This window comes from Marmota flaviventris, chromosome 7 (assembly GCF_047511675.1).
Source record: "Marmota flaviventris isolate mMarFla1 chromosome 7, mMarFla1.hap1, whole genome shotgun sequence".
Classification (NCBI taxonomy): Eukaryota; Metazoa; Chordata; class Mammalia; order Rodentia; family Sciuridae; genus Marmota; species Marmota flaviventris.
In genome coordinates, this window is record NC_092504.1 from 105449642 (window position 1) to 105476506 (window position 26865).

General features: G+C 32.2%; 1 protein-coding gene across 1 annotated transcript in view; it reads right to left on the bottom strand.

Annotated features, from left to right (window-relative positions):
* The window catches only part of Ccser1 (coiled-coil serine rich protein 1), a 660775-nt gene that overhangs the window by 392185 nt on the left and 241725 nt on the right, over nt 1-26865 (bottom strand). The window contains exon 5 of the mRNA XM_071614850.1: nt 7241-7361. Coding sequence (XP_071470951.1) covers nt 7241-7361 — 121 coding nt within the window. The remainder of the gene's footprint in view (nt 1-7240; nt 7362-26865) is intronic.

The window sequence follows — 26865 nt, forward strand, 5'->3', positions numbered from 1 at the left end:
GGATTTTCCAACTGCTATGTCAATACACCCACCACAGTGAATTTCAAGCTTCCAAAGTAAAATCACTGAGCCAGGAGCTGAGGAGAGCTCACAAATAGGACCTCCCAAATGGGCTCCAATTCATCACTACTCTCATCAGACACAATTTGTTCTCCACAGCAAACCAGGAGAAAACTTTCAAAAGCAAATCTGATCATGTCACTGGGCCCTAATTTTAAAACTGTTTTGCCCTCCTTTTGTTCACACAAGCCTTCTGGTATTTCTCTGTGATGACCCATCACGAGTGCAATTTAACAAGCTGTCCTATCTGCTGAAAAGCTCTTCCTTCACTCTTTCACTTTGTTATTCTTCAGATCATAACTCAAGTGTCTTACTCAGGGAAGCTTTTCCTGATGTCCTTGGCTATGTTAAAACTCCTCACAAGAAACCCTTAGAACAAGATATACCTAAACATTACAGCCATGGTCACAGCTACAATTTTGAATTTCTTGTTGAACTTAATTGATCATTCCTCTGGTTATGCTCTAAGTTTTATGAGGGACTACATCTGCTTTTTGACAATATCTCACACCCTATGCACAGTATCAAGAACAAACAAGCTCTCCAAAATTACCTATTGTGACAGATTAACTAATAAGTGAGAGCATAACCAAATATGTCCTTTTGAAATTTACAAAGGAAAAATCAAAAATTAGCTAATGACATATTTTTAATATATGCCTAATACAACTGCAGTTTGTAAAATTATTTTATTGATATTATAAAGTGTACTTAACTTTTCCAAATTCAGCATATATTACTCAGATGAAACTAAATAAAAAGAACAGATAGAACCTTAACCAGTGTGGTTTAAGTACCTTCTGACAATCAGTTAGTTTCAACCATTCTTTAAAAATAAGACTTTGGTACTGAAAAATAGTATCTGTGCCCTCTCTTAAGAATCCCAAAGAACCCCTGTCATGTCCACATAAGAAGGCGCTACAAGAGACTTTGAAGCTTGAAGTGAAAGCCAGCACAATTAATTACTACTTTAATTCCACAAACTGAACCATGAATCAAATATCTCAATCAGATTAGATTCCTCCATATAAAATAAAATTTAAATATGGAAATAGACAAAAAAATAAGAGGAAAATTTATTTTCTTTCACCTCTGTATTTCTAACATTACAATGGCCATAAAAGCCCTTCATTTCAGACACTGAGTCATGGTGTGTGCAGAGTATTTACATTTCAGCGAACATATTTTTCATAAAGCATATACATAACCCCAAAACAATTATGAATATTATTTTATTACCTTGAAATTTTCATTTTTTATGTACATGTTATGTGTGCACAATTGCATGTAATTTATTGGAGAAATGTATAGTTTTTGGGTTACCTGATCAATTTGGCTAGATATTTGAGCATACTTTCAATACTGTAATTTTTAAAATATTAATAAAACTTCAGATGACCCCAAATTTCTATGCTTAGGATGAAATATTCCAAAACTGTGTACTCTTTGTGAGAGTTCATAATTTTTCTATTTTCTAGAAAGTTTATCCTTTCCATGATGTTCTGAATTATGTATCTGAAAACTGGCAAGTAAAGCAAAATCCACACCTCTGTTTCCTGAATAAAGATGAATTTTGAATATATCAGCAACAGAAAACCTGTGAATATTCCTACTATAAGATACAAAATGCAGCTGCTCTTCTTAAGACATTTACATACTTTCTTCCTATCATTTATTGTGCTAATATATGTATACTTTGTTCCTAATAGAAATTCCTAATTACAATTTTTCCTATTGAATATGCCTAAAAATGGATAAATACATGAGAACATTTAATAAGAAATTGCCAAAAATAATAATTTGTAATCAGAGTATAAAAGTTGATAAGATAATATAAATATTTCAATCATGAAATGTTTCTTCTCAATTTATAATAATAATTATTATAATACTATAATGAACCAATTTTTTAAATTGATTTTCATAAATTTATATTGATCTATAAACCAGATCTCTTTTTAGATAATCATATGTCTAACCGAAATATATACCTCACATTGGACAAATGGTATATATTCCACTTACACAGTGATTTAATTTTTTAGGTGCATGTCTTTTTTCTCTTTACCTAGATTATAACACCATCAGAAACAACATCTTTATATAGTTTTATGTATATTATTACATATTCTGTAAGATTATGTATAATCTTAAAAATCACCTATATGGATAAAATTATTCCAGTGCTTAACAAGAGATTTGTTAAGCTCTGAATTAGATAACTTTATGAGTCTTATAGTTCAAAGATTCAATGGTTTATGAATTTATATGAAAAGCCTGTAAAATAGAAGGGAAAATTTACTTAAGGAAGTAATTTCATCCTGAATTAAATTTAATCCTGATACAAAGGAAGTATGTCAACTTCTATCCTTCAAATGTTTCTGTATCATAGCAATAGGTTGTTATCTTATTTCTAGTAGTTTACCTTATGAGAAATACAAGACTATAAAACTGATACCATCTTGTAAATCCATCTATAAAAATGCAATGTGGTTACTTATTTAATATATTTCTTGTAAAAAGAATTACAAAATTTATATATTCTTGCCTCCTTATTATGTTTGAGACCTTGCAATATGAGGCAAAGTAACTGTCACATTAAAAAGCAACTAACAAATGGGTGGAGACTTAACTCAGTGGTAGAGCACTTGCTTAGGATGTTTGTGATCCTGGGTTCAATTCCCAGCACCACCAAGGCAAAAAAAGGAATCATACATAATTTATAAAGTAAACAAATTATGGTAGTGAAAAATATTTAAAAACTTTGCCCAAGGTCTCCTTGCCACCAAGTTATACTGCCTTTCAAAAGTACAACCAGATCAAATACCATGAAATAAAATTAAACATGTAAACATTATTTAAAATTAAAAAATGAAGATACACATATTTTATATTTGTAGTCAATATCTTCAAACATAATAATCAATTCTAATTTTTAAAATGACTGGTGATGATATTGCAAAGTGTATTGAACATCCATTATTTTGACTCACATCATCTATCTCTGCCTTTTTTTTTTACCAAAGTCATTAATATTTCAAATATTGAATCACCTTCTCCTTTCAATTTCTCTTATGTTCCAGGAAACCTGGTTCTATACATGTCATCAAACACTTTTGGGTAAAGGGACAGCTTCAGAAAAATGAAGTCAAACAACCTAAGCAGTCAACACCAATGACACTCAAAGCTGGACCATATTGTTTTGTTTTTTTTTTTTTTTTTAAATTTTTTATAGTTGGCTGTTCAAAACATTACATAGTTCTTGATATATCATATTTCACAATTTGATTCAAGTGGGTTATGAGCTCCCATTTTTACCCCATATACAGATTGCAGAATCACATCAGTTACACATCCATTGATTTACATATTGCCATACTAGTGTCTGTTGTATTCTGCTGTCTTTCCTATCCTCTACTATCCCCCCTCCCCTCCCCTCCCCTCCCCTCTTCTCTCTCTGCCCCCTTTACTGACATTCGTTTGTCCCCCTTGTATTATTTTTCCCCTTCCCCTCACTTCCTCTTGTATGTACTTTTGTATACCTCTGAGGGTCTCCTTCCATTTCCATGCATTTTCCCTTCTCTCTCCCTTTCCCTCCCACCTCTCATCCCTGTTTAATGTTAATCTTCTTCTCATGCTCTTCGACCCTACTCTGTTCTTAGCTACTCTCCTTATATCAAAGAAGACATTTGACATTTGTTTTTTAGGGATTGGCTAGCTTCACTTAGCATAATCTGCTCTAATGCCATCCATTTCCCTGTAAATTCTATGATTTTGTCATTTTTTAATGCAGAGTAATACTCCATTGTGTATAAATGCCACATTTTTTTTATCCATTCATCCATTGAAGGGCATCTAGGTTGGTTCCACAGTCTAGCTATTGTGAATTGTGCTGCTATGAACATCGATGTAGCAGTGTCCCTGTAGCATGCTCTTTTTAGGTCTTTAGGGAATAGACCGAGAAGGGGAATAGCTGGGTCAAATGGTGGCTCCATTCCCAGCTTTCCAAGAAATCTCCATACTGCTTTCCAAATTGGCTGCACCAATTTGCAGTCCCACCAGCAATGTACAAGTGTACCCTTTTCCCCACATCCTCGCCAGCACTTGTTGTTGTTTGACTTCATAATGGCTGCCAATCTAACTGGAGTGAGATCCCTTTATGTTCAAAACTCTAGAAAAACTAGGGATAACAGGAACATACCTCAATATTGTAAAAGCAATCTATGCTAAGCCTCAGGCTAGCATCATTCTGAATGGAGAAAAATTGAAGGCATTCCCTCTAAAATCTGGAACAAGACAGGGATGCCCTCTCTCACCATATTGTTTTTATTTAAGACAAACCATTTAGTATTACTCGGTTTGTTGAAAAGATAAGCATCTATCTCAGTTGCTACTGAAGGAAGTAATGTCACCACTTGAAGAACCTAAGAAAAATGAGAACTCTTGGACAAGACAGGAAACCAAAGAGATGGAGACAGGAAAAAGGATCCTTGACAATATGGTTGAGTACCACACCCAACTCTACATAAATTTCTACCTCAATACTTTTTTCTCATTAGTACATTTTAACTATACAGAATAGTGGGGTTTATTGTGGCATATTTGTACATATGTGTTGACCACATCTACCCCTTCTCTCCTATATCCATGAGACAATAACAACCACTCTGCTTCATTTTCTGAAGCCAGTTTGCTTTGGGTCTGTTCTCATTTTAAATCAAGAATTCTAACTTAATTTTCAGCTAACAATTTTGATTTTATATTGTGTTTTCCCTCATATATTCACACCCATCATTTAATTCTCAAAATTACAGTCAGTGGTTTATAGGTTATGTGATCTCCATTTGAAAGATGAATTCAATTAGATCACAACTGAAAATGCATGCTAGAAAATATTTAAATAGCTTCCTTAAGATCACAATTGAAGGGAAATATTAGAAAAATTAAAACATGAGATATTTATGTCTTCCAGCTCTGCTCAAATGGTATTAAAAATATAATGGAGACATTAATCAAGAATTGTTAACTGATAAAATGTGAGATCTGAGGAAGGAAATGTGTTAAGATTTTAAGAAAAAAATGATGGTAGCTTTACGTAACTATGGAAATCAGAAAGAATCAAGATTTTAAGGGGGCTAAAATTGATCAATAATTGGCTTTTAGGCATACTTAGGAAGTTCTGGTAGGACATTTCATTGGTCAAGTGTGTTCAACAACTTTAAATATTAGACTTGCATTCAAAAGAGCATTTGGGAGAGGCATATATGCCTGGAATTCTCCAGAATGTCAATAGCCGAAGCTGTGGCAAGGGCAACAGAACTAGCACCTTATGGATTGCTGGATCTCTGGTCCTTCAGTAACATTACCTCATGTGATCCTTATAGTGGGGGTGGAAATACCATCCCAATTAACAGAATGGGAAAATAAATTATAGAGAGCTTAGATAAACACCAATAATTCCTTTCTAACATATAGCAAAACTGAGATTTTTAAAAAGGTCTCTCTGACTCAAAACAGCAAGGGCTAATAAAATCTGTACAAATTAGTCATATTGCTGAGGAAGAATGTTTAAATGAAAATATGAATGCTGGTCTATTACATATCTCAGAATAAGAATGACATTTTACCAAGTAGCAAAAGATTGGGTAAAAATACATGTAATAACACCACTCACCAGTTTGATCAGAGTTCTTGAAAAAGAATTAAAAGAATTTAAGATCCAAGTTACAACTACATAAGTTCCTTGTGTAAACTCAAACATATTGCAGGAAAATACATTTAAGCTTTCTAATATAATTCACTTGGCAAATATGAGATGTAATTTTCTCCCTATTAGACAAAAAAATGACTACTGGAACCTAAAAATAAGACTACATTAAGAACAGTTAAATTGTTTTCACTTTTAGATTATATTAAAACTGAATTACAATCATTACTTTCTGCATTGGCTAGTAATTGTTTCCTCTATAATGAGAATATTAATAGTGAATGTCTTCATGCAATCAAATATATGCATTGGTCCATTTGAATTCAATAATATAGAATATAGCATTAAGGGATTTTTTTTTCTAGTTGACTTCACAAAGAATATCACACACTACCCTTTTCTAGGAAACTCTCTTTAGAAACTTATTATCCAGCAGGAAGACATGCAAGAAGCAAACAACTACAATACAGTGCAATCCAGTGGTATCTCCTGCCTGTTATTGTAGGGGTCAGCCATGGATCACTGGCAGCACTAAAACATCACATAGTCTCTAATTTGAGACCTTCAAGCAGACATGGGACTATTTTCCCTGGAAAATCAGAAGCAGATTTTTCCTTTTCATTCATTTAGTGTTTAACTAGAAATAATTGCAGTTTATTGAACATTTGATGTAAATATATATTGTATTTGTTACCATGATTCAATAATCTTTGGGCTATTATAAGAGTGAAATTCTATGATTTATTTAATGTAAGATCAAATATAAATTTAAACAAAAGTCTGAATTATTAAATGACAAAATATACTTTATATATTACCATTGAAATTATTTTATTGAACAGATACACATGTTCATAAAATGCATGTATAGATCATAAGCCTGAAGCTTGTAAATTTTTACAAAATGTGCACACCTATGACAACCAGCACCCAGATTAAGAAATACAATATTGCCAGCAGCCTGGAAACTTTCTGTGCTTTGTTTCAGATGATACCTCACAATTTCTAAGACTCCATATATTTAAATAGTGTAGTTTTGGTTTGTGATAATGAAAATATTTATAAATAGTCACATATTCTTTATAAGAATGCAAAACACTTTAGGTTAAGAAGTTTATATTGAAAACTGATTACATTTTAGGACACTGAACCCTACACACATAAATACACAATCCAAGAACAGGGCATCTGCAATCAGTGTTAAGTAAAATGTCCAGATTACTTACTCATGTCCGAAAGATTAAGGTAACAAAATCAACTTAAATGACACGTGGTTCAAACACATAAAGTTAGGAGATGGTGGTTATTTATTGAAATAACAGATTAATTTTTTAAATGTGCAAGATTCATTTCTGTTTTCCCCATAATCTAATATGAACACATTTCTTTTACATCACTGTTTCTGATCAAGTTTATTCTGTTTAGTTTTGTAATTGATTTCACAAGTCCTGAAAAATTAAATGAACAACTTACTGTCTGGAAGTCTCAGGAAATTTTGGTTCTTCTCTTTTCTTCATTTCTATTGCTGGTTCCATTGGAGTGAGAACTACAGCAGCACAGGAGACTACAGAGTGGTATGAATCCTCCCTGCAAACTGTATTTTAAAGAAAGCTGTAAATGTCAAAATTATTTATCAACTACTTTCCCTTACCCCTTTTCTCTTTTCAGTCAAATAAAAGAAATATTTCAACTAAAACATTAATTACCATTATTATCCTCAATTATCATTTTCTATGCTGTCTTTCCACTCTCTAGCTGAAGAATAGAAAATGCATAACACACATATATAGTAAAATGTATCTTCAAAACATATCTGTATAATCAGTACTGAGATACATAAATCATGCATTGCCAGCACACTAAACCAATCATCCCTTCCCAATCACCACTGTAGCTCCAAACTTAATCAATTATTAGTATCACTGATATTGCCATGAAGTAGCTGTGCCTATTTCTGATCATTATCCAAATAGGATTATAAATTGACATATATTCTTACATGGGTGACATTTTATTTAATGTATATTTATAAGATTCATCCATATATAGCAACAGTTGGTTCATTCTAAAAGCTATACAGTTTCCATTGGATGAATATACCACAATTCTGTATATTTTTATTGGTAATAGACATGAGTTATTTCTAGTTTGGGGCTATGTCCATAAACAATCTTGTACTTGTTTGGTCAGTATGCAAACAGGTTTATATTGGAAAAACATCTAAAATCATAATAGTTCTTAGGGTATGCTCATGTGGTTTGTGTTTTGCCTAAGTAGATACCACCAGATTTCTGAAAAAACTATACTGATTTACATCACAAAAACAGAGGGTTTCAGTTTTCCACATTCACAACAACAGTTAGTTTTGTGACACTTTTCCTACTAAAATTTTAATAGTCTATTAATTGTGTATTGCTGCATAACAAATTCACACAAACTTAGCAGTAACAGCACTGATCTAATGTATTAAAGATCTGTAGGTAAGGAACATGATAGGCTCAACTGGTTACTCTGCTCAGGATCTTAGTAGTCAAATGTCAATGTGTGGGCCAGGCTGGCTACTTATGAAAAGTTGTAGAATGAATCCACCTTCAAGCTCATATAGGTTGTTGGCAGAATGTGCTTCCTTCTGGAAGTAGGACTCATCTCCTTACCTTGCTGGCTGATAGGTAGGGATAGAGTCATGTTTCATTTCAGAATTCTGCTTTCCAGAGCCATTAAGGATATAGTGGATCACATTTTAACTTTAATTTGCATGCTATTTGATAAGTGATGAAATTGAATATACATATATTAAATCCTCATTTTACATAGTTTTAATACAAAATTTTTCTGTTAAATGGTTCAGTTAAACAACACCAATTACAAAAAAACATATGGCTTGAATTTCAGCTAGCATGGTGTGTCAACTGTGCATATTGTATAAAACACAATCTTCTCTGCTAGCTCTTCAGTCCATAAATCACTATGTAAATAACAGATATGCATCACAATCAGTGACATATGCATTGCTGCATTCAATATCTGTTGATTATTGATCACTAGGTATATGCTATTTACTTCAATCACAGTCAAGTGTGTGGTTGCATTATTTCCTTGCTTCCCAGTGATAAATTAGCACTGCATTTTATGAAAACAGACAATCTAAGGGAGGAATTTGACAATTAAAATAAAAGTACAGCAAAGAAATGAAAATTCATATTTTAATTTCTTTAAGTTTTATTTATCACAAGACATAAACAGCAACGTGATATTAAAGTTGAATATGGAATGCTGATATTCATTTATGTAAGTAAGTACCCACATAAAGAATTAAATGGAAAGAATATAAGTTAGATCCTTTATCAATGAAAAAAGAGGCAAATAATAAAAATGAGAGCATCAATGTCCCCCAAAGTCTTCTGGACTGAAGCCATGATCCAAAGTGCTGCAATGTTCAGAGGTAGGGCCCTTGGGATGTTATTGGATGGTGATGGTTTTGACTTTCTCAGTGGATTAATTCATTGAAGGATCCACAATTTTATGTCATTATTGGGAGGCGGTGAAAACTGTGAAGACTGGAATGTAGTTAAAGGAAGGAAGTCATGGGGGCATATTCTGGAAGGGTATATTCCATCTCCAACCCTTCCACTCTGTGCTTCCCAGACACCTTCAGGTGAGCAGCTTTGCTTGACATACCCTTCTGCCATGATGTTCCACCTCACGTCAGAAAACCATGTGACCATGGATTGAAACCTCTGAACACTGAGCCAAAATAAATCTTTTCACTTCTAAGATCATTTTTCAAGTATTTGGTCATAGCCAACAGAAAACTGACTAACACAGGGAGGTGCAAGTCATTCAGAAAGAATGGAGCCATAATCTCAATTAAAAAAGAAGTGCAAGAAATGAACACAGGGCTCTTAAGTTTCTCCCTTAGCTGAATTATTAATTTGTACAGGACTGGAGTCTGATATACAACATAGATATCTAATAAAAAGCTAAGCAGAATTTAAAACTATCTTCTGGCCACTCAAGAGACATAAATTTATGTCCAGTATGTGTCAAGCAGGAGGAGTCATGATTCCTCTTTGTCTTCTTAAAGCTTTCAAATATAGGTTTTGTTTTTTTCATTTAAATTTAATATTCTCTACTACTTCTTTGCATGACCTTTGGAACAAACAATTCCACACAAGTTGGGAGTAGAAAGCAGTATTATATTTAAAATTCCCTCTATTGGAATGAAGATTCCTACTAGTGAAGAAATAGACTATGAAGAATATTATCGATTTATTCCTCTGAGTAAACAATCATATATATTTATTAAATATTTACTGAACTATTGTCATGTTCCAAGAAATAGTATTTTACTGTGGACAAGGAAAACAAAAATTCCTTCCCCAAGTTACCAATGAGGCTTTTATTTTATAAAGAATACATCTCAAGTATTAGGGCAATAAACTCTGATAAGACCAGATAAAAGGTTTTGTATACATCTCTATGAAGTAAAATGGAGCTCTGTTATTTCAAAATAGGAAAATAGTCAAGCAGGGGAAAATGCTGTTAACTAAGCAGGGATGAATTGAAAAAAAAAACAAAACAGTGATATCTGCTTACACAATGTACATTTAATTTCACTACCTAAATTTTATGACAGAAATATTGAAAAATGAAACTACATTCCAAATTATGTGTTAAAAAAATAAGCAAATGGAAGAATACAACTATTTACTTGTTAAGATGATTAATTGGCCTGTCAAAAAATAGGTTCTTGGAAGTGCCATGTAAATGACTAAGGTTTCATATTTTGCAGGAATTAAATTACATTCATATTTTAATTTCTTTAAGTTTTATTTATCATAAACACAAGAATTAGTATAATAACTAAAAGTTAGGACAATAAGTAATAGATGAATTATAACAAAAAAAGAGTTAATGGTGTGATTAAAAGAACAGTAAAAATTCAAATAATATTTCTAGGCCATTCTTCACTTTAAAGAGGAAATAAAAAACTTTTTAAAGCCTTAATAATAATATGTAACTGAGAGGAGATAATTTCTGAGAATCAGTAGAGAAATAGTTATGTGAAAAACAAACACTAGCAAAAGATATTCTTCAAACCCCATGTTTACATTTCAAAATTAAATCAAAACCTTGCATTATAATGATATGATGCAAACTACTCTGTATATCACTTTGGTTAGCATCTAAAAAATAAGTTCCTGGGTATTGCTTTTTTTTTTAATTTTTATCCTCCCACAAGTGCATGAATTACTTTGGGAAAATGACATAAATTTACTAAATAAAGGTAAAACATTTTTCATTAGAATAAACTTTGAATGATGAAAAGAGAAGTTTGTTAAAAAAAAAAAAAAAGACCTCAGTAGTGGAGTTTAATTAAACATGTGCTTTTTGAGAAAACATGCCAAAGTTTTGTTGCCGTAGAGAATTATACAAAATAATACAGGTGTCAGTGAGTAACAGGGAAACCTATATAGATAATAATATTTATTTGATATCCCTAATACAACATTTTTCATATTCCTATTTAAGAAAAAAATTCAAATAGTCCTAATACATGAAAAATTATTGCCAGACTCTTACATTACAACATAAATGTGGATAAAATAATGCATGGCATTGTGGTACATGCGTACAATCCCAGCAACTTAGGAAGCTGAGGCAGGGGTACCCTAAATTCAAGGACAGCCTTAGAACTTACTAAGACTCTATCTCAAAACTTAAAAATAAATAAATAAAGGTGTTTGGGTATAAATCATTGGTAGAGCACTCCTTGGGTCCAATCCCCAACCAGTCTCTCTTTCTTACACACACACACACACACACACACACACACACACACAAAATCTCTCTCTCTCTCTCTCTCTCTCTCACACACACACACACACACACACACACATGCATACACAAAGACTCAGTGTAAATAAAATGAGAATACTATCTGTAACCAATTATAAGTTTCTTACTCCTTCACTAGTAATACAAGGAATATGATTTAAATACATTAGAACTTAAGGTATTTTATTCAAATTTGTAGGGTTGAACAATTTTTAAAAATTTTTTATTTGCTCTTTTTAGTTATACATGACAATAGAATCTATTTTGATATATCATACACACAAGGAATATAACTGTGCATTTTTGTGTTGTATGTGATGTGGAATTACATTGGTTATATATTCATATATAAATACAGAAAAGTTATGTCCAATACATTTTTTAAAAAAGAACTAGAATAAATTAATATACTTTGTTGAATATATTGATCATTTAAAAAACAGGAAAGCAATTTTTTTCTCAATATTGAAAAATATTGCTTATGTACTAAGCAATTAAAAAATTATCAGTACAATTCAAACCTTGCTTTTCAATAAAATATGATATAAATTATTAGATAAAGGTAGCTAATTTTTAAACCCCAAATGTAGGAAAATTGTTGCTAAATCACTAACTTTGACTTAGGAAAAGAAAAACAAAACAACAACAACACAAAACAAACAAGAGGATAAAAAAAAAAAAGAAAACACAAAGGAAAAAATAAAACTCATAGAAAGGCAATAACTTAATTAAATTATAAACAAAATATAAAAATCAATAATATAATATACTGATTTTTAAAGGAAAAAACAATTGGGGAAATTATTAATTCAAAGGACAGTAAATGCATTAAAAATTTCAGATGAAAAATTACATTATACATATTTACGTTTTAAATTGAATGCCATATAAAATAACTAATATTATCTTTTAAGTCATATTACATTAAATATTTAAAGACAGAGAATTTTTGGAAAAAAGTTCAAAAATAATTAGAAAATTAATGGCCATGCAATTACTACATAAGACAGAAAAATGAATAGTTTTCTAATAAATGCTAAAATATCAATAAGATTTTGTTACTAAATGTAAATTTATCAAAATTATTATAAGTTTTGATTATTGACCAACATAAGATTTTACTTTCTTCTTTATTATTTTCAAAATTTCCATTTGTGTCAAATTTATTTAAATATAAAATGTTTTTTTCTTCATGATTTACTTTATAAATCATAAAAAGCAAAAATAATAGAAATATACCAATTAAATAAATGGTTTGTTATAGCAAATTGGAAAAAAGAAGTAAAACATTGATGGTTAGGTTGTGCATCCCAGTTTACTATGTATCTTGAAAGAAACATTTTGGAGAATACAGCACTAGTGGGGAGTAATTTCACATGAAAGCTTATTCTTTGTCATGTAAGATATATGACTATTCTTATACTTACAAATGATTTCTATGGTGTCATAAAAAGTTTGTAGATTTCTGAGTGGCCAATAGAAGGTTTGATCATATTTGGTCTTTCCTGACTTATAAAAACAGGAAAAATATAACATGTGTTAAGATATAGTCAGTCATTAAAACAAATGAAGTAAACAGATGTGTGAAACACTGACATTGACCTCAAAATAGTGAGCTTTCTTGAATTCCTTCAGGAAAACTATTTTTTGATAAGAGGTTAAATTTCATTTCATTTTCTGAATGCCTCCCTCCTCACAAAAACCAATACTTTGCTGGTTATAGTGGCCCATGCCTGTAATCCCAGTGGCCTAGAAGGCTGAGGGAGGAGGCTCATGAGTTCAAAGCCAGCCTCAGCAAAATCGAGGCCTTAAGCAACTCAATGATATCCTGTTTCTAAATAAAATGAAAAATGGTGCTGGTTATGTGGCTCAGTGGTTGAGTACCCCTGAGTTCGATCACTGGTAACCTCCACCCCCCGCAAAAAAAAAAAAAAAACTTATTCAGAGGTATTTTAATGGACTAATGTAGTTGGTTACTCTAAAACTGTTAATGTGAAGATATTATTTTCTTAACTACCTTTAAATTAATGAATTTGCGTACTAACAGGGACTTTTAACTTTTCACTAAGTGACTAAAGCATAGTGGCATGTTTAGGCACAGCCAAAATTGTAGGAACTCTTCTTTGAGGTGAGGATGACTTCTGTACTTTTTAAATTACATCAAATGCAAATGGCTTATTATTCAGATTGAACACTAATGCCATCAAAAAACAGCCTTTAGGAAATAAAACAGAGAATAAAATGAAACAAAAACCTTCCCAATTTTAATTACTTCATTATTCAATTGTACTTATAAAGCTAGTTCTATTAGTGTAAAGAAAGTTTCATTTACTTCTAAATTTTAAAAATGTAAATTTATGGAACAGCAGGAATTATTACATAATGTAACATATAAAACAGGAGCCAGTGTCAAGGCATTGCATATTCAAGTAGATTTGCAGCATCCACGGGTTGAAAAATCGATACATTTTTCACCATTACTTCCAACCAGAAATGCAAATAACCATTAGAGGCACCAACCTACAAATTTATATGCTAAATTTGCTCTTCTGTGAAAAGAATTTAGGTTGTAAATGTATTGCATGAAGTGCACAAAATTCCATCAGAGGCTCCTTACTAGGGAATTCTCAAGAAAGCTGACTAAAAATTAAAATACATTTCTTTCTAGACATTTGGGGCCCTTTTGCAAAGAATGGTGTCAGTAATTAGAACATTGTATGAAGGACTCATTCAGATATACAGAAACTGCACCCCATAGGAAGTCAAATATCAACAGCTATCAGTTAATAAGGACAAAAAAAATCATTATTATGTGCCAACATATTGTTCATAAATACAATTTATGAAATAGTAGTTATACTATTAAATATACTTTAAAAATACTTTATAAAGTATTTTATACTTTAAAATGTATGTGCATAATTTATTTTTACTTATAATTGATTGAGATTAACAGAAATCTTACGTGATATTCAGCCTATGCTTTCTCTATGCAAAAGGCTTTTGTGTGACAGAGGAAAGGGTGAGCAAGATGCCAAAAAAAAAAAAAAAAAAAGAGGAAAAACAAACAAAAACAAATGAACAAGCAAAAAAAAACCACCTCCTGAAGTATTTATATATGCATTATATTTTGTATTTTAAGAAAATGATGAAAAATTTGAATTATATTTCTGATATTTCAATAAATTTATTTTTTCTCTCAAAAAAATGTATGTGCAAATATTTAGTCTTTAGTGCGACAATTACCTTGGTTCTTGTTCGTTAATTTTTCCAAGGTAGGTTTGATTGCCAAAACGTCTTAGTAATATTGTACATAAAAAGAGTTGCCAACTTTCAAAAAGTAGTCAATCTTACTGAATTGTACTAATAGAAATAAAACCAATATTTAAAAGAAAAGGAAAAATGATTTAGTCCTGAAATTGCATTTAATTATAATATTATAAAATAAGGGGTTAAAAACAAGAAAAAAGTTTGATAGTCACAAAAATTACTTATTCTAAGATTAGATTCTAAGTACTAGTCTCATTTATTTCTAGGTAACTATAAATATATGAACACCTAAAATGATCAGACCTTCTAGGGAACACTCCTTTGTCAGAAATCTGCAAATCACAGAAGAGTAGAAATCACTTCTGTATTTTTGACTGAGTAGTCTCATATAATCTTTTATTATACCACAAAGAATATGCTATTCATGAAATGACTCCCTACTATTGTTGTACTCTACAAAATGTTTCTTTCAAGATTCATAAAAAACAGAGATGCAAAACCTAAGCATCAATGTTTTACTCTTTCTTTCCAGTTTGCTACAGTACACCTATTTCATTTAATTACTGGAATTCTCTTATTTTTTTCTAGTTTTTATCTAATTCAGTTTTAAAGCACTAAGAAACCATGTACTCAATGTATTTTATATTTTAATAAATTTACAAAAATTCCAAAGATTTATTAGGAGAAGCATTTATCTTTTTCATGCAAAATGAAAACACTCAAATTACTGAAGGTGCCTGGAGTACAGTTAACTCATATGTAGTTTTATTAGATACTTTTTTACAAGTTGTTAGATTTATTTACATTTAGTAAGCAAGTCAATGCACTAGTATAGATTACTACAAATGAGCAATTGTAGCCTTAAAAAAAAAATTGACATGATAGTGTTCATTTTCCATGCTCCTTTTCCAATATCCAAGAACCATGTATTTAAGACATATTTGAAAAACTTAACCTACAAAAGGATAACTCATTTCACAAACACTGAAGTAATATTTCATGGTGAACACAATCTTGTGTACTAACTATGCATGTTAGTTACTTCACATTTTAATTATGTGAAGTAATTGTATTGTTTTTACCTCAGAGAAATTCCAAGACATAGTGCTTTTATTCCCTGTTATGTTTCTACTCCACAGACCTTGGGAGTAGCAAAGCTGGAGTTAGTCAGTTTGCTTATGGTCCCCAACCCATTGAGCATACCTCATACTGAATTTCATTTAAATATATCAGGAAGTCTGAAAGAATAGGGTAAATTAAATAGTTATCCTTTCAATTATTTCCACTCAGAAATATTTTTATATCTGATTTCTTTATCCTTGGAAAACTGTGTCAGAACATAATATAGCTTTCCTTCACAGTTCAAATTCTGAGGGTTCCAAGTTCTTCCTTCAAAATGACTTACAACTATTTTTCTATTGTTCCCCTAGAGAATGAATGGCAAGTGCCAGGATAAAACAATATATTTATCAATAGCAAAGAAAGGTATTCCATATGGGTAAACACATATCTTCAAACTTTTTTTTAATTGGTTGCTATTGTTTTTCTTACCTAGCATTATTCTATGTACTTAAGGCCATTAAACAATACAAATATATATATGATTTTGTGGAACACAGACCTTTTGAATCAATGGAAAAATTTTCCCATGGGGGTTACATTCTTCAATTTACTCTTTTAACAGAATAATTTGTCCCTGGACTGCAGATCAAATTCCTACAGACAAAATATGATTTTTTTTTTTTGTATTACAGATAGTACCCATCACCACCCAGTAGTCATTTGGAAACTGTTAGCAACTTTTCTGCTTAAACTGTCTATTTCATGATGTACATTTCAGCCTGATTCTACCATCACTGTGATTCATGGAGAACATACAATAACATTCATTCTCTCCTTGCTTTCCAATATGCTTAACAGTAATGATACAAACTTCTGTGTCAGGGTGCTTCTTTGTATGCATAATAAATAATCAAGTCCTACTGAAACAAATATAAAGCAATGTGCAAGACCATAAGATGAATTCATCATGATATGTTAGATTTATATTTGGCTGAATGTATGTGACATTCTCAATTTGAAAATGTTTTCAATTCCCTTTTAGTGCATATATCAGAACAATTTTCTGTTAACTAATTATGTTTAGTACAAATATCCAGGGACAAATTTTGCATTTGAACCATCTTCTATTGGAATAGACTCTCAAATCAAATTTATATTTCTTTGTAGTTTTCCCATCAGTACAATATGAATAATATCTTCATATTAGATTATTGTGATGATTAAATGAATTAATGCATGTAAAGTGCTTACCATCATGTCAGGGAAAAAAGAGCTTTTTAAGTGCTAGAAAATACTGTTTATAATTGTTTTTGATGGGTTTTGATATACTAACTCAGCTAGGCTACAGACTCCAGATATTTAAACATTAATATAGATGTTCCTGTGGAGGTGTTTACTACATATGACTGGAGTTCATAATCAGTTCTTTTAGATAAGGGAGATCATTCTAGATAATCTAGGTGGGCCTGAGTCAATCAGTTGAAAGGGATTAAAAGCAAAGTTGAGGACTCCTGATGAACACAAATATCCCACAAATGTGAATTTTTAAAAAAAAAAATAATGCCCTCTTATATTTTCTACTGGTTTCATTTCTCTGGTTGATAAATTCACCAGTCAACAATGACATTTTGTTGTTAAATACTAGTCTTGGCAAACTTCTAAATAGTTCCTTTGAATTACTGTCCTTAATTCTGTGCTTACACAGAGGATCTTGATGAAATATTATTTCAGAATTCAAAGAGAAATTAAAAAATAAGCAGGTAAGATACAAGTCATTATATCATGACTGTAAATAACACTTACTGAGCACAAACAGGCATACCTAGTCATCCCATTGCAGCATTCATTGAATCATGCCATAACCTAGCAATGTAATAGTACACTGATGAATATAAAAGACAAAATATTGCCATTGAAGTAAATCAAGGAGCAGTGATGGGTAACATCATGCAAAAAGTAACAACAGGAGGAGAACCACAGTACTGCTACTGTCTTGTTCCTTCCTGTCTGATGAGCACAGTGTCAGGCACACAGCAGTCCTTCAATAACACAAGTAAAATGAGTGGGATTGATAAAAAATGAAGGGAGAATAAAAGATGCTGACCAAGCATAGGAAAGAATGTGGTCAAAAGTAATGAAACATGAAAAAAATGTAGCATATTCTGAGAAGTACAAATTCAATGTGGTTGGAACCAAGGCAAGACACATGAAGTTGAAGAAGAATACAGTGGAGACAGAGGTGATTGCCAATACCTCTGGGGCCTTCTTAGCAACTTTAAAACATAGGTATTTAATCCTGAAGTTATTAGGAATCATTATCAACCGAAGCGACATGATCAGCTTCATGTTTTCTACAAACAGCCTGGGCAATGCAGAAGTACAGGAACATGACGAGGCGAGATCACTGACAGCACTATGACAATACAAGACAGACTATTGCTGGAAGCAGCACTGATATAAAAAGAAGGAAGAGGTAAGTGCAGAGTATTCTTTGAACACTTCCTTGTCAAACAAAGTCACAGTCTCTACTTATTTCTTTTGTTATAAAGAAACTGAATTTTCAATATTTTACAAAAACAAAAAATAGAGTGAAAGTACAGATGGATAAAAACTTGCAAAAGAAGGAAGTGAAGACCTTAAAATTAGTGAGACAAAAATTTAAAGTTTGGGCTGGGGATGTGGCTCAAGCGGTAGCGCGCTCGCCTGGCATGTGTGCGGCCCAGGTTCGATCCTCAGCACCACATACAAAGATGTGTCTGCCGAAAAAACTAAAAAATAAATATTAAAAAAAATTCTCTCTCTCTCTCTGTCTCTCTCTCTCTCTCTTTAAAAAAATAAAAAAAATTAAAGTTTAAAAATACTTTCACAAATATATTGTTGAAGGATAATGCAATCTTGAGAATTTTTAACAAGATATGAAGGAATTACACTGAAATTGTTAATAACCTAAAGTTAAAACTTATTAGGGAAAACATGGACATGAAATTAATTATATCTTAGAAACTGGAACAAAACTATAAAAAGTAAAATGCAACATTAAATTTAAGGAGCTTATCTCTTAAGACCCCAATTCTGGGACTTTCATTGCTGCGTACCAAGAATAACATTTCATATTTTGATACATGTTTGGATAGTTGTCAGGTTTATAATAAAATTTGTTCCTTGAAACTGCATGTTTTGAACACACTTCTCACATTTTCTTGGAGATAGGTTCTTCATTTTTTAAAATATTATTTTATTTATTTATTTTCATGTGGTGCTAAGGCATATCATATCCTCTGCCAAATGCTCTTGCTGAGCTAAAACCCTCGCCCAAGATAGGGACTTTTCTTTTTAAAAAAATGCTTTTCAGTTATAGATGGGCACAATGCCTTTATTTATTTTTATGTGGTGCTAAGGATCATACCCAGTCCTCACATGTGCTAGGTGAGCACTCTACCACTGAGCCACAACCCCAGCCCCTGAGATAGGGTCTTAGTGGTGATTTACCTTCAGCAAAGGTCATTAGGTTGGTCCAATTCACTCTGACTGATATCCATATGAGAAGAGATTAAGACACAGACACACAGGGAAAGACCATGTGAAACACAGAGAAACCAGATACAGGTCAAAGAGAAAAACATCAGGAAAAACCATTTCTTCCTATACTGGGAACTCAAGCTTCTAGATCCAGAACAGTGAGACAATTAATTAATGTTGTTTAAGCCACCCAGCTTGTAGTACCTTGTTATGGCAGCCCTATAAACTAATACAATGCCCATTTTTAGGAAGAGAATTAAATGCTTGCTTTTACTAATATTCATAATAAAACTAAAAGATCACAGTCCAAATGCCCACCTAATGACCAAAGTTTTATTCCTCCTACTACTATTCTCTCCCATTCCAAATATTTCTGATAGATATACATTCAGGCCATTTAGCTCAAACTTCAATAATTCTAATGCTCTAAAATGCATTCCCTTGCCATTATAGTTGTCTTCTTTTAAATATGATACAAAATTTTAGTATATTTAAAAATAGATTGTAGTTGCTGGGGTTGTGGCTCAGTGGTAGAGCGCTTGCCTAGCACATGTGAGGCACTGGGTTCGATCCTCAGCAACACATAAAAATAAATAAATAAAAGACATTGTGTCCAACATAAAAAATATATTAAAAAATAGATTGTATAGAGTTATATGTGTGTGCATATACATATATGCATACACACATTTATGTCCATATATTATCTTTCCTGTGATACAGTACATATGCATTATAAACACATACATACATTCCATACACACAAGTATAGACAAGAAGAGAAACAATAAATTGTAAACAACTACTGCTTTTCTCACAAATTGGATATGAAAACTGCCAGCTTTTCTTCATATGCACAATCACAATACAGTGTATAAATAAGACCCTACATTAGGTGTTCTCCAAGATTCTCTAGAAAGTTTTGTATAAGAACATTAACAACACTGGAAGTCTGTGAATTCCTTCATGTTGATTTACATATAATATATTATATTAGAATGGCATCATCATCTCTGCTCAACAGCTTCTGAGAAATTCAGATAGAAGGCTTATAACTTGTTTTTTTAAAATTCCCATTTGAATAATTAGCAGGACTATTCAATAATCATGAGGCAGACAGTTTCTGTTATAGTGTGGGGGTTGAAGTGAACATGCAGTCTCTCTGTGTTGCCATCAGGGATTGTACTTTCTACAGATGTTCATAACAATAAATGTTCTATCCCACTTGTCTTAGAAATGCCCCTTGAGTAGAAGGCCTTAGTTGCTTTCCTGTGGACCTTTGTGGCTGCCTTGACTAAAAGATGCAATAGAATTGACACTGCATGACTCTCAAGGCCAGGTTGTAGAGGCACCTTGCCTTCTCAGGGTCTCAGGACATTTGATACAAGAATCCATTTTCTGTGGTGTGAGGAAGCCAAGTCCACATGGATGACTTGTCTGAGAATCCCATCAAGGTTAATCAGCAGACTGTCTTCAAGCACAAATGTGTGAGTAAAACAGCTTTATCTTCTAAATGAAGCCTTTAATACCAGAAGGCAGAGAACAATGCTCAACTCCCCTTGCTGCAGTCTGCTTGAATTCCCAACTCACAAATATCATAAAGATAAATGATGTCTACAGTTTATAGCAACCATGTTTTAGGAAAACTTAGTAAAAACCAGACAACACAGTGGACATGGCTCCCTGGTCCCCAAGGCTTGCAGCCAGACTACTGGTTCTTGCTAAGTAATGGCATATGGAGCAGAAGAACAGCATAGGGGCAGGTGGGTTGAAGCACAGGTGGCAAGCAAAGAGGTGAGTCTGCACAAGCCTATCCATCTCCCTAAGGTAGCCCAGCTTGCACACAGTGGCGATCCCTGCTGCAGAAGTGCACTCCACTCAGCAGCACTGCCACTCCAGTCACCCTACTGAGCATGCACTATTCAAGGACTTCAACCTCTGGCTTCAGGAAGCAGGGAGAAAATGGAAGTAAGGTAAACCCGAATGGGATTAGGGGCTAAACTATGGCATTATTACTTTCAAACCCTAACTAGCATAAATATGGACCAATCATAGTGACCCAATTGCTATATAAACCCCTAGGCCAGCATACTCCAGCAGAGAAAACCTGCTCTCAGGCCCCCTATTGTTAAAATTCCTATTCCTGTTCTTTAATAAATCCTACTGTTGCACTCACTCATTGTGGCCTATAGATTTCATTCTTCAAATTCAAAGACAAGAACTTTAAAGAATAAGAAATTGATGGTGAGCTGCTGAGGTCTGCTGTAACACTGGAGGGCATGGCCCAGCATCTAGAGCTGCAACACTTCTCAGCCTGCAGAGGCCTGCAACCTTACACAGATCCCACTCCGATTTCACCTGCCAGCAGCTGTGGGGACTCAAGTTTCATCTCAAAACTTTGACTTCACAGTTGTAAAAAGCACTTATAATAAACAAAAAAATATAATTTGATCTCCCTGAACAAGTTTTCATTAAATCTGTAACTTGAATGAAACAGGGGGAAAAATACGAGGCATAAGGGGTACAAAGATGCTACTGCAATTATATGTGTGTGGAATTTATGAATGAATATTTCAAGGAACTAATAGTTAAAATTTCATTCAGTAGTCTACAGTTCAATATTATACCAATAGATAATAATGAAAGCAGCAAAGTACATATTATATATGTATGTGTGACTATATATATATATACATATATATATATATACATATATATATATGTGTATATACATATATATATATATACATATATATATATATATATACATATATGTGTATACATATATATATATATATATATATACATATATGTGTGTGTGTGTGTGTGTGTGTGTGTCCATAAAAAAAGAAGTATGATAAATGTGCTGACGTTCCTGTTTGGGTTTCTCATTTCAAATTTAGAAAGCACCCTGGAGCTATCCTTGGAGCAATTTTGCAATAGCAAGTACAGACAAATAAGTATCTGCTCTACTGCTCAAAATAATACTTTATGAACTTTCCAAGCATAAGATGAAATCATAGTTGTTATCCATTCTGGGAAAACATTCATGACAAGAATAATGTTTAACCTAAAATAGCTATAATATAATATACTAGAATTTAGAACACAGAAAAATTTTAAAAAGGAAAAAAACAAGGTGCTTGATATATCAGAATATGAAGAATTTGCAAAGCATTCCTCAGGAGCAATAGTCAGTGTTCTCAAGGGAAAGATAGTTTAACTAAAATGTATTTTACTGTCATTCTTTCTGTAGAAGTGTGTCAAAATTAGACATTGTTAAGAAACACATTCTACCTGGATTTGGCAAGGAAATAATTCAAAACCACTAAGAAATAAATATTATTACTTTTTAAAGCAATCTTTTAAAATTTATGGAAAGGGGAATGTAATTATACTGCATATAAATACAATATGTAATTACATATAAATAAGACTTTCTTGAATATTATTTTCCTACAGGTATCGCCATTTATTAAAAAATAATAATTAATTCCCATGCAATTTTTTTTGTACTGGAGATTGAACTCAGGGGCACTCAACCACTGAGCCACATCCTAGCCATATTTTGTATTGTATTTAGAGACAAGGTCTCAGAGAGTTGATTAGTGCCTCAACATTGCTGAGGCTGGCTTTGAACTCAAGATCCTTCTGTCTCAGCCTACCAAGCCACTGGGATTACAGGCATGTACCACCATGCCTGGCTTCCCAAGCATTTTGGATGTTATGATTTATCTCACATTTCCTCATGTATCTGCTTTGCTTTATGTATTTTATTAGGCAGGTATGTACTTATTTTTGATATTGCTGATTATTATATACAACAAAATAGAAACCAAGATACAGTGTAAGTTTTAGTTTTTAGTGAGCATGGAATTTATACTCTAATATATCTAGTCACTTCCATGCTTATACCACATAATTTAACTAGTTAAAAAAACTCGCCTTACAACAATACTACTTGTTAACTCCATTCTTGGAGCAGACATATTCTAGCATCTGAAGATATATTGGTGAACAAAATTCAGAAGGCTCTTTCCCTTTCCAGAAGTTTTAATATATGATTTTCAACAGTCAGAAAAGTAGTAGCAGTACCACTCAATTTCTAGACAGAGAAGGTATTTTAGCAAAATTCTTTTTCTTTCTTTTTTTGACAGAAGATCTGGAGAAACCTTTCTCTTGCATCTTTGTCATCTATTTTTTATAATCAACTAACAACTAGCTACTAAATAAACACAAAATAAGAACTGTTTCTAACAGATAAATATTTTTGTTAAAAACCACACTATATAGATATATTTTTTTCATGAGATAATTCCTTTCACTTCAAACAGGATATAGCCAATATTATCATATGACAAACCAATCTCCTCTTTTCCCCTCCCCATTCCTTAACCAGTTCTTGGCCCATTTCTTGCACTACCTTTTGGGCTGAACAGAACAAGCATCAAATGAATCATGAATCTTTGTTGAAGAAATTACATTAGATATATCAAGAATCATTTTGAGGTTATGAGACATAATTCATTAGTCCTGAGTTCTATAGAGCTGATAGTTATTTAATGGGCTTCACTTTGTAAAAGTATGAAGAGTCATATAATCTACATAATGTTCCTACTCACCTTTAAGAAGTTAAATAAATTATTCAATTATCTCCTAAAAATATCACCCACTCTTCAGAATTTTATAGACGAATTACAAATCCAAATGAAATGTGTAATACCTGTAGCTTCAATAGATGATTTAAGTAACCTAAAGAACTTAAATATATTGCAACTAGTGGTTTTAGTTTGCTTCACCCCTTGCTATCATTGAACAGATCCTAAACTGCCAAGATTCCTAATTGTTTTCCCTCTGCCTTCTTCCAAACCACTCCAAGTGAAGGAATAGGTGAAAACCAGGAAGTACAATTGCAGAGATCAATGGGATAAATTTATTCATAGACAAATGTTAAACTCAGTTCAAAACTAAATACTAAATTTCCACAGGAGCTAACCTTGATGACATATGCTGCTAGTTCACTGAGGAAAACGAAAACCAACAGACATTGTCAAATCAGTCAGGATATATACCAATAATGTGTGCATTCAAACAAACAGGACAAATTGCTGAAAAGTCCAGTATTTCCATAGAAGCACCATGAAATCTTAGAGGTTAAAGGGAACAAAAACAAACAACACCAAAACATCAAACCTGTCTTAACCTCTAAGTCTCTTTCCCAAGGATTACTGAGGATCTAAACATTTCATAATTTATTAATCTCAATATTCAGAAGAATCATTTCTTGCATTAAAGTACTTCCTTTCTTCAGTCTTCATTAGCTTTCCTAGATGGGATGGAAGTATTGTCCACATTTTATGTCACTGAAATGTCTAGAAATAAAGTACAACTAAATAAGTCAGGAGTGTAATTTAATTTGTACCACCAGGTTTAACTGAAGATTCCCAGTCTTCAAAGACCTTGAGATAATTATAGCACCCATAAACTTTCCTGTAGACATTCATTGGATCATTACTTATGAAAAGCTGTTGAGCTCTGCCCAGAAAAATTACCAATTTTTGAAAAGATCTTTAATATGACAAGTTAATATTCAAATCCTTTGACATAAGAAATAATTTGTGTAGAATGAAGTTTTAGAGCCTTGGTATGAATACAATACTAAAACCTATGCCTTTAGCAATCCAGTTTTGTGAGTTCTGTATGCACTGAGTTTTAAGCAATGTCCTGAAGCTGAAGACTAATAGTCTCTTCTCCAGACTTGCTCTTTATGGCCAGGAAGCTCAAACCTTGCCCACTATTGTTTCTAGGTAAATTTTCATGAATAACTAGTCCATAGCTGAGTTTGTATTTCCTTAACGAATAATTTTATCTCCATTCATCATTAATTAGCCATCAGCTTCACAATTATAAATATCCACAACTATAAGTTTAGAATTACAGTATTAGATTCTTATACTCTAATTACCATGCCTTCATTGTCAATGTGTTTGTTAAGTCTGAGAAGTGAGGCTTACAGGGCTTCTTTGTATATTCAGTTAAATATCGGTCAAGAAATCATACTTGCCCATAATTTTTCACATTTTTAATAAAGGCATTTAAAAATTATTTTTTTCTATTATAAATATAAGTTTTTCATATTAAAATTTGATTTGTCTTAGATTATCAAATGCTATATTTGTGACAACATAAAATAAAACATGGCACATGACAGTATCAAAAACTGTCTTTAATAATACTGGTCCAATCTACCATCATAAAATACGACATCACAGCAAGGGCACTTTGTCATTTCCTTATTTGTATTATGAATTGAATAAAAAGAGCAGCAATCAGAAGCCAAGATTTCTGGCCTTATTAAATAATGGATGGTGAAAATTCTAAAGGAATTTGAAAGATGTAGCATGTTTGATAAGTTGGCCAAAACCTAAATAGCAATAAGAGAAATGCCAGCCTTGTAAAATTGTTGTGGGGGTTGCCCGGGGTGAGTGCTTCAAATAGGTACACTCTAGCTGCACGTTTACTTATTTTCTCCTTTGACATGTTGAAAAATGTCAAAGAATGGCAGTAAGATATTATTAAAGCCGGAGGAGTGTTTTCTCTGACCATCATAATAAATTGTATCATAGATTGATCCTGGCTTTTAAGTAACTGTTATTTGGCCTTCTTGTGCCAATATAATTCCTTCCCAGTTTGCCTGAATCTCAAATGGCAAAAGAACGCAGGAAATTCCATAGATTCTAGGAAATATGAGCATTTTCTCTGCATTAGTAATATCTTTATGATAATCTTAACCATCCCCTAGGGCTAGTCAATTGAGTTTCCCCAAATACTAATTCACAGATTTTATATTCAATAATATTTAATCATTTTACCAGCATAGATATCCTTTTTAAAAAATCACTAAAGTTTAAACTTCCCAAAGATTACACTTGTTTGTCTGTATTATGTCATATGGATTACATGTAAATGTATGCATATATTATAATGTGCCAACAATCTTCCTTTTCTTTCCTAGAATTTAAACTTCAAGAAGGCAGAGGCTAAAATAGCACCTATTATAGAAGGTTAAATGAATATTTATGTGCATTATTTTCAATGACTTTATTTGATCTTTATTAAAAGTAAAATATTATATTTTTATAATAGAAATTAGGTCAATTAAAATATAAGATCACTTTATACTTTGATAAACCAAACCAACGTCATGTGTTCTACTATTACATTTGGGTGAATACTGAAACCTTGAACATCAACATCACCTAAGTAGATGGAAGTCTAGAACCCTCTCTATGATTCAAAGTGTTGTGATCCAAGTAATTCTTTCCAAGAAAGATATAAGAGCTATAATGTTCTTTGAAAATAAGTTGATTGATAAACAGAAAGACTTAGTATGAATTTTTATGTTCTTT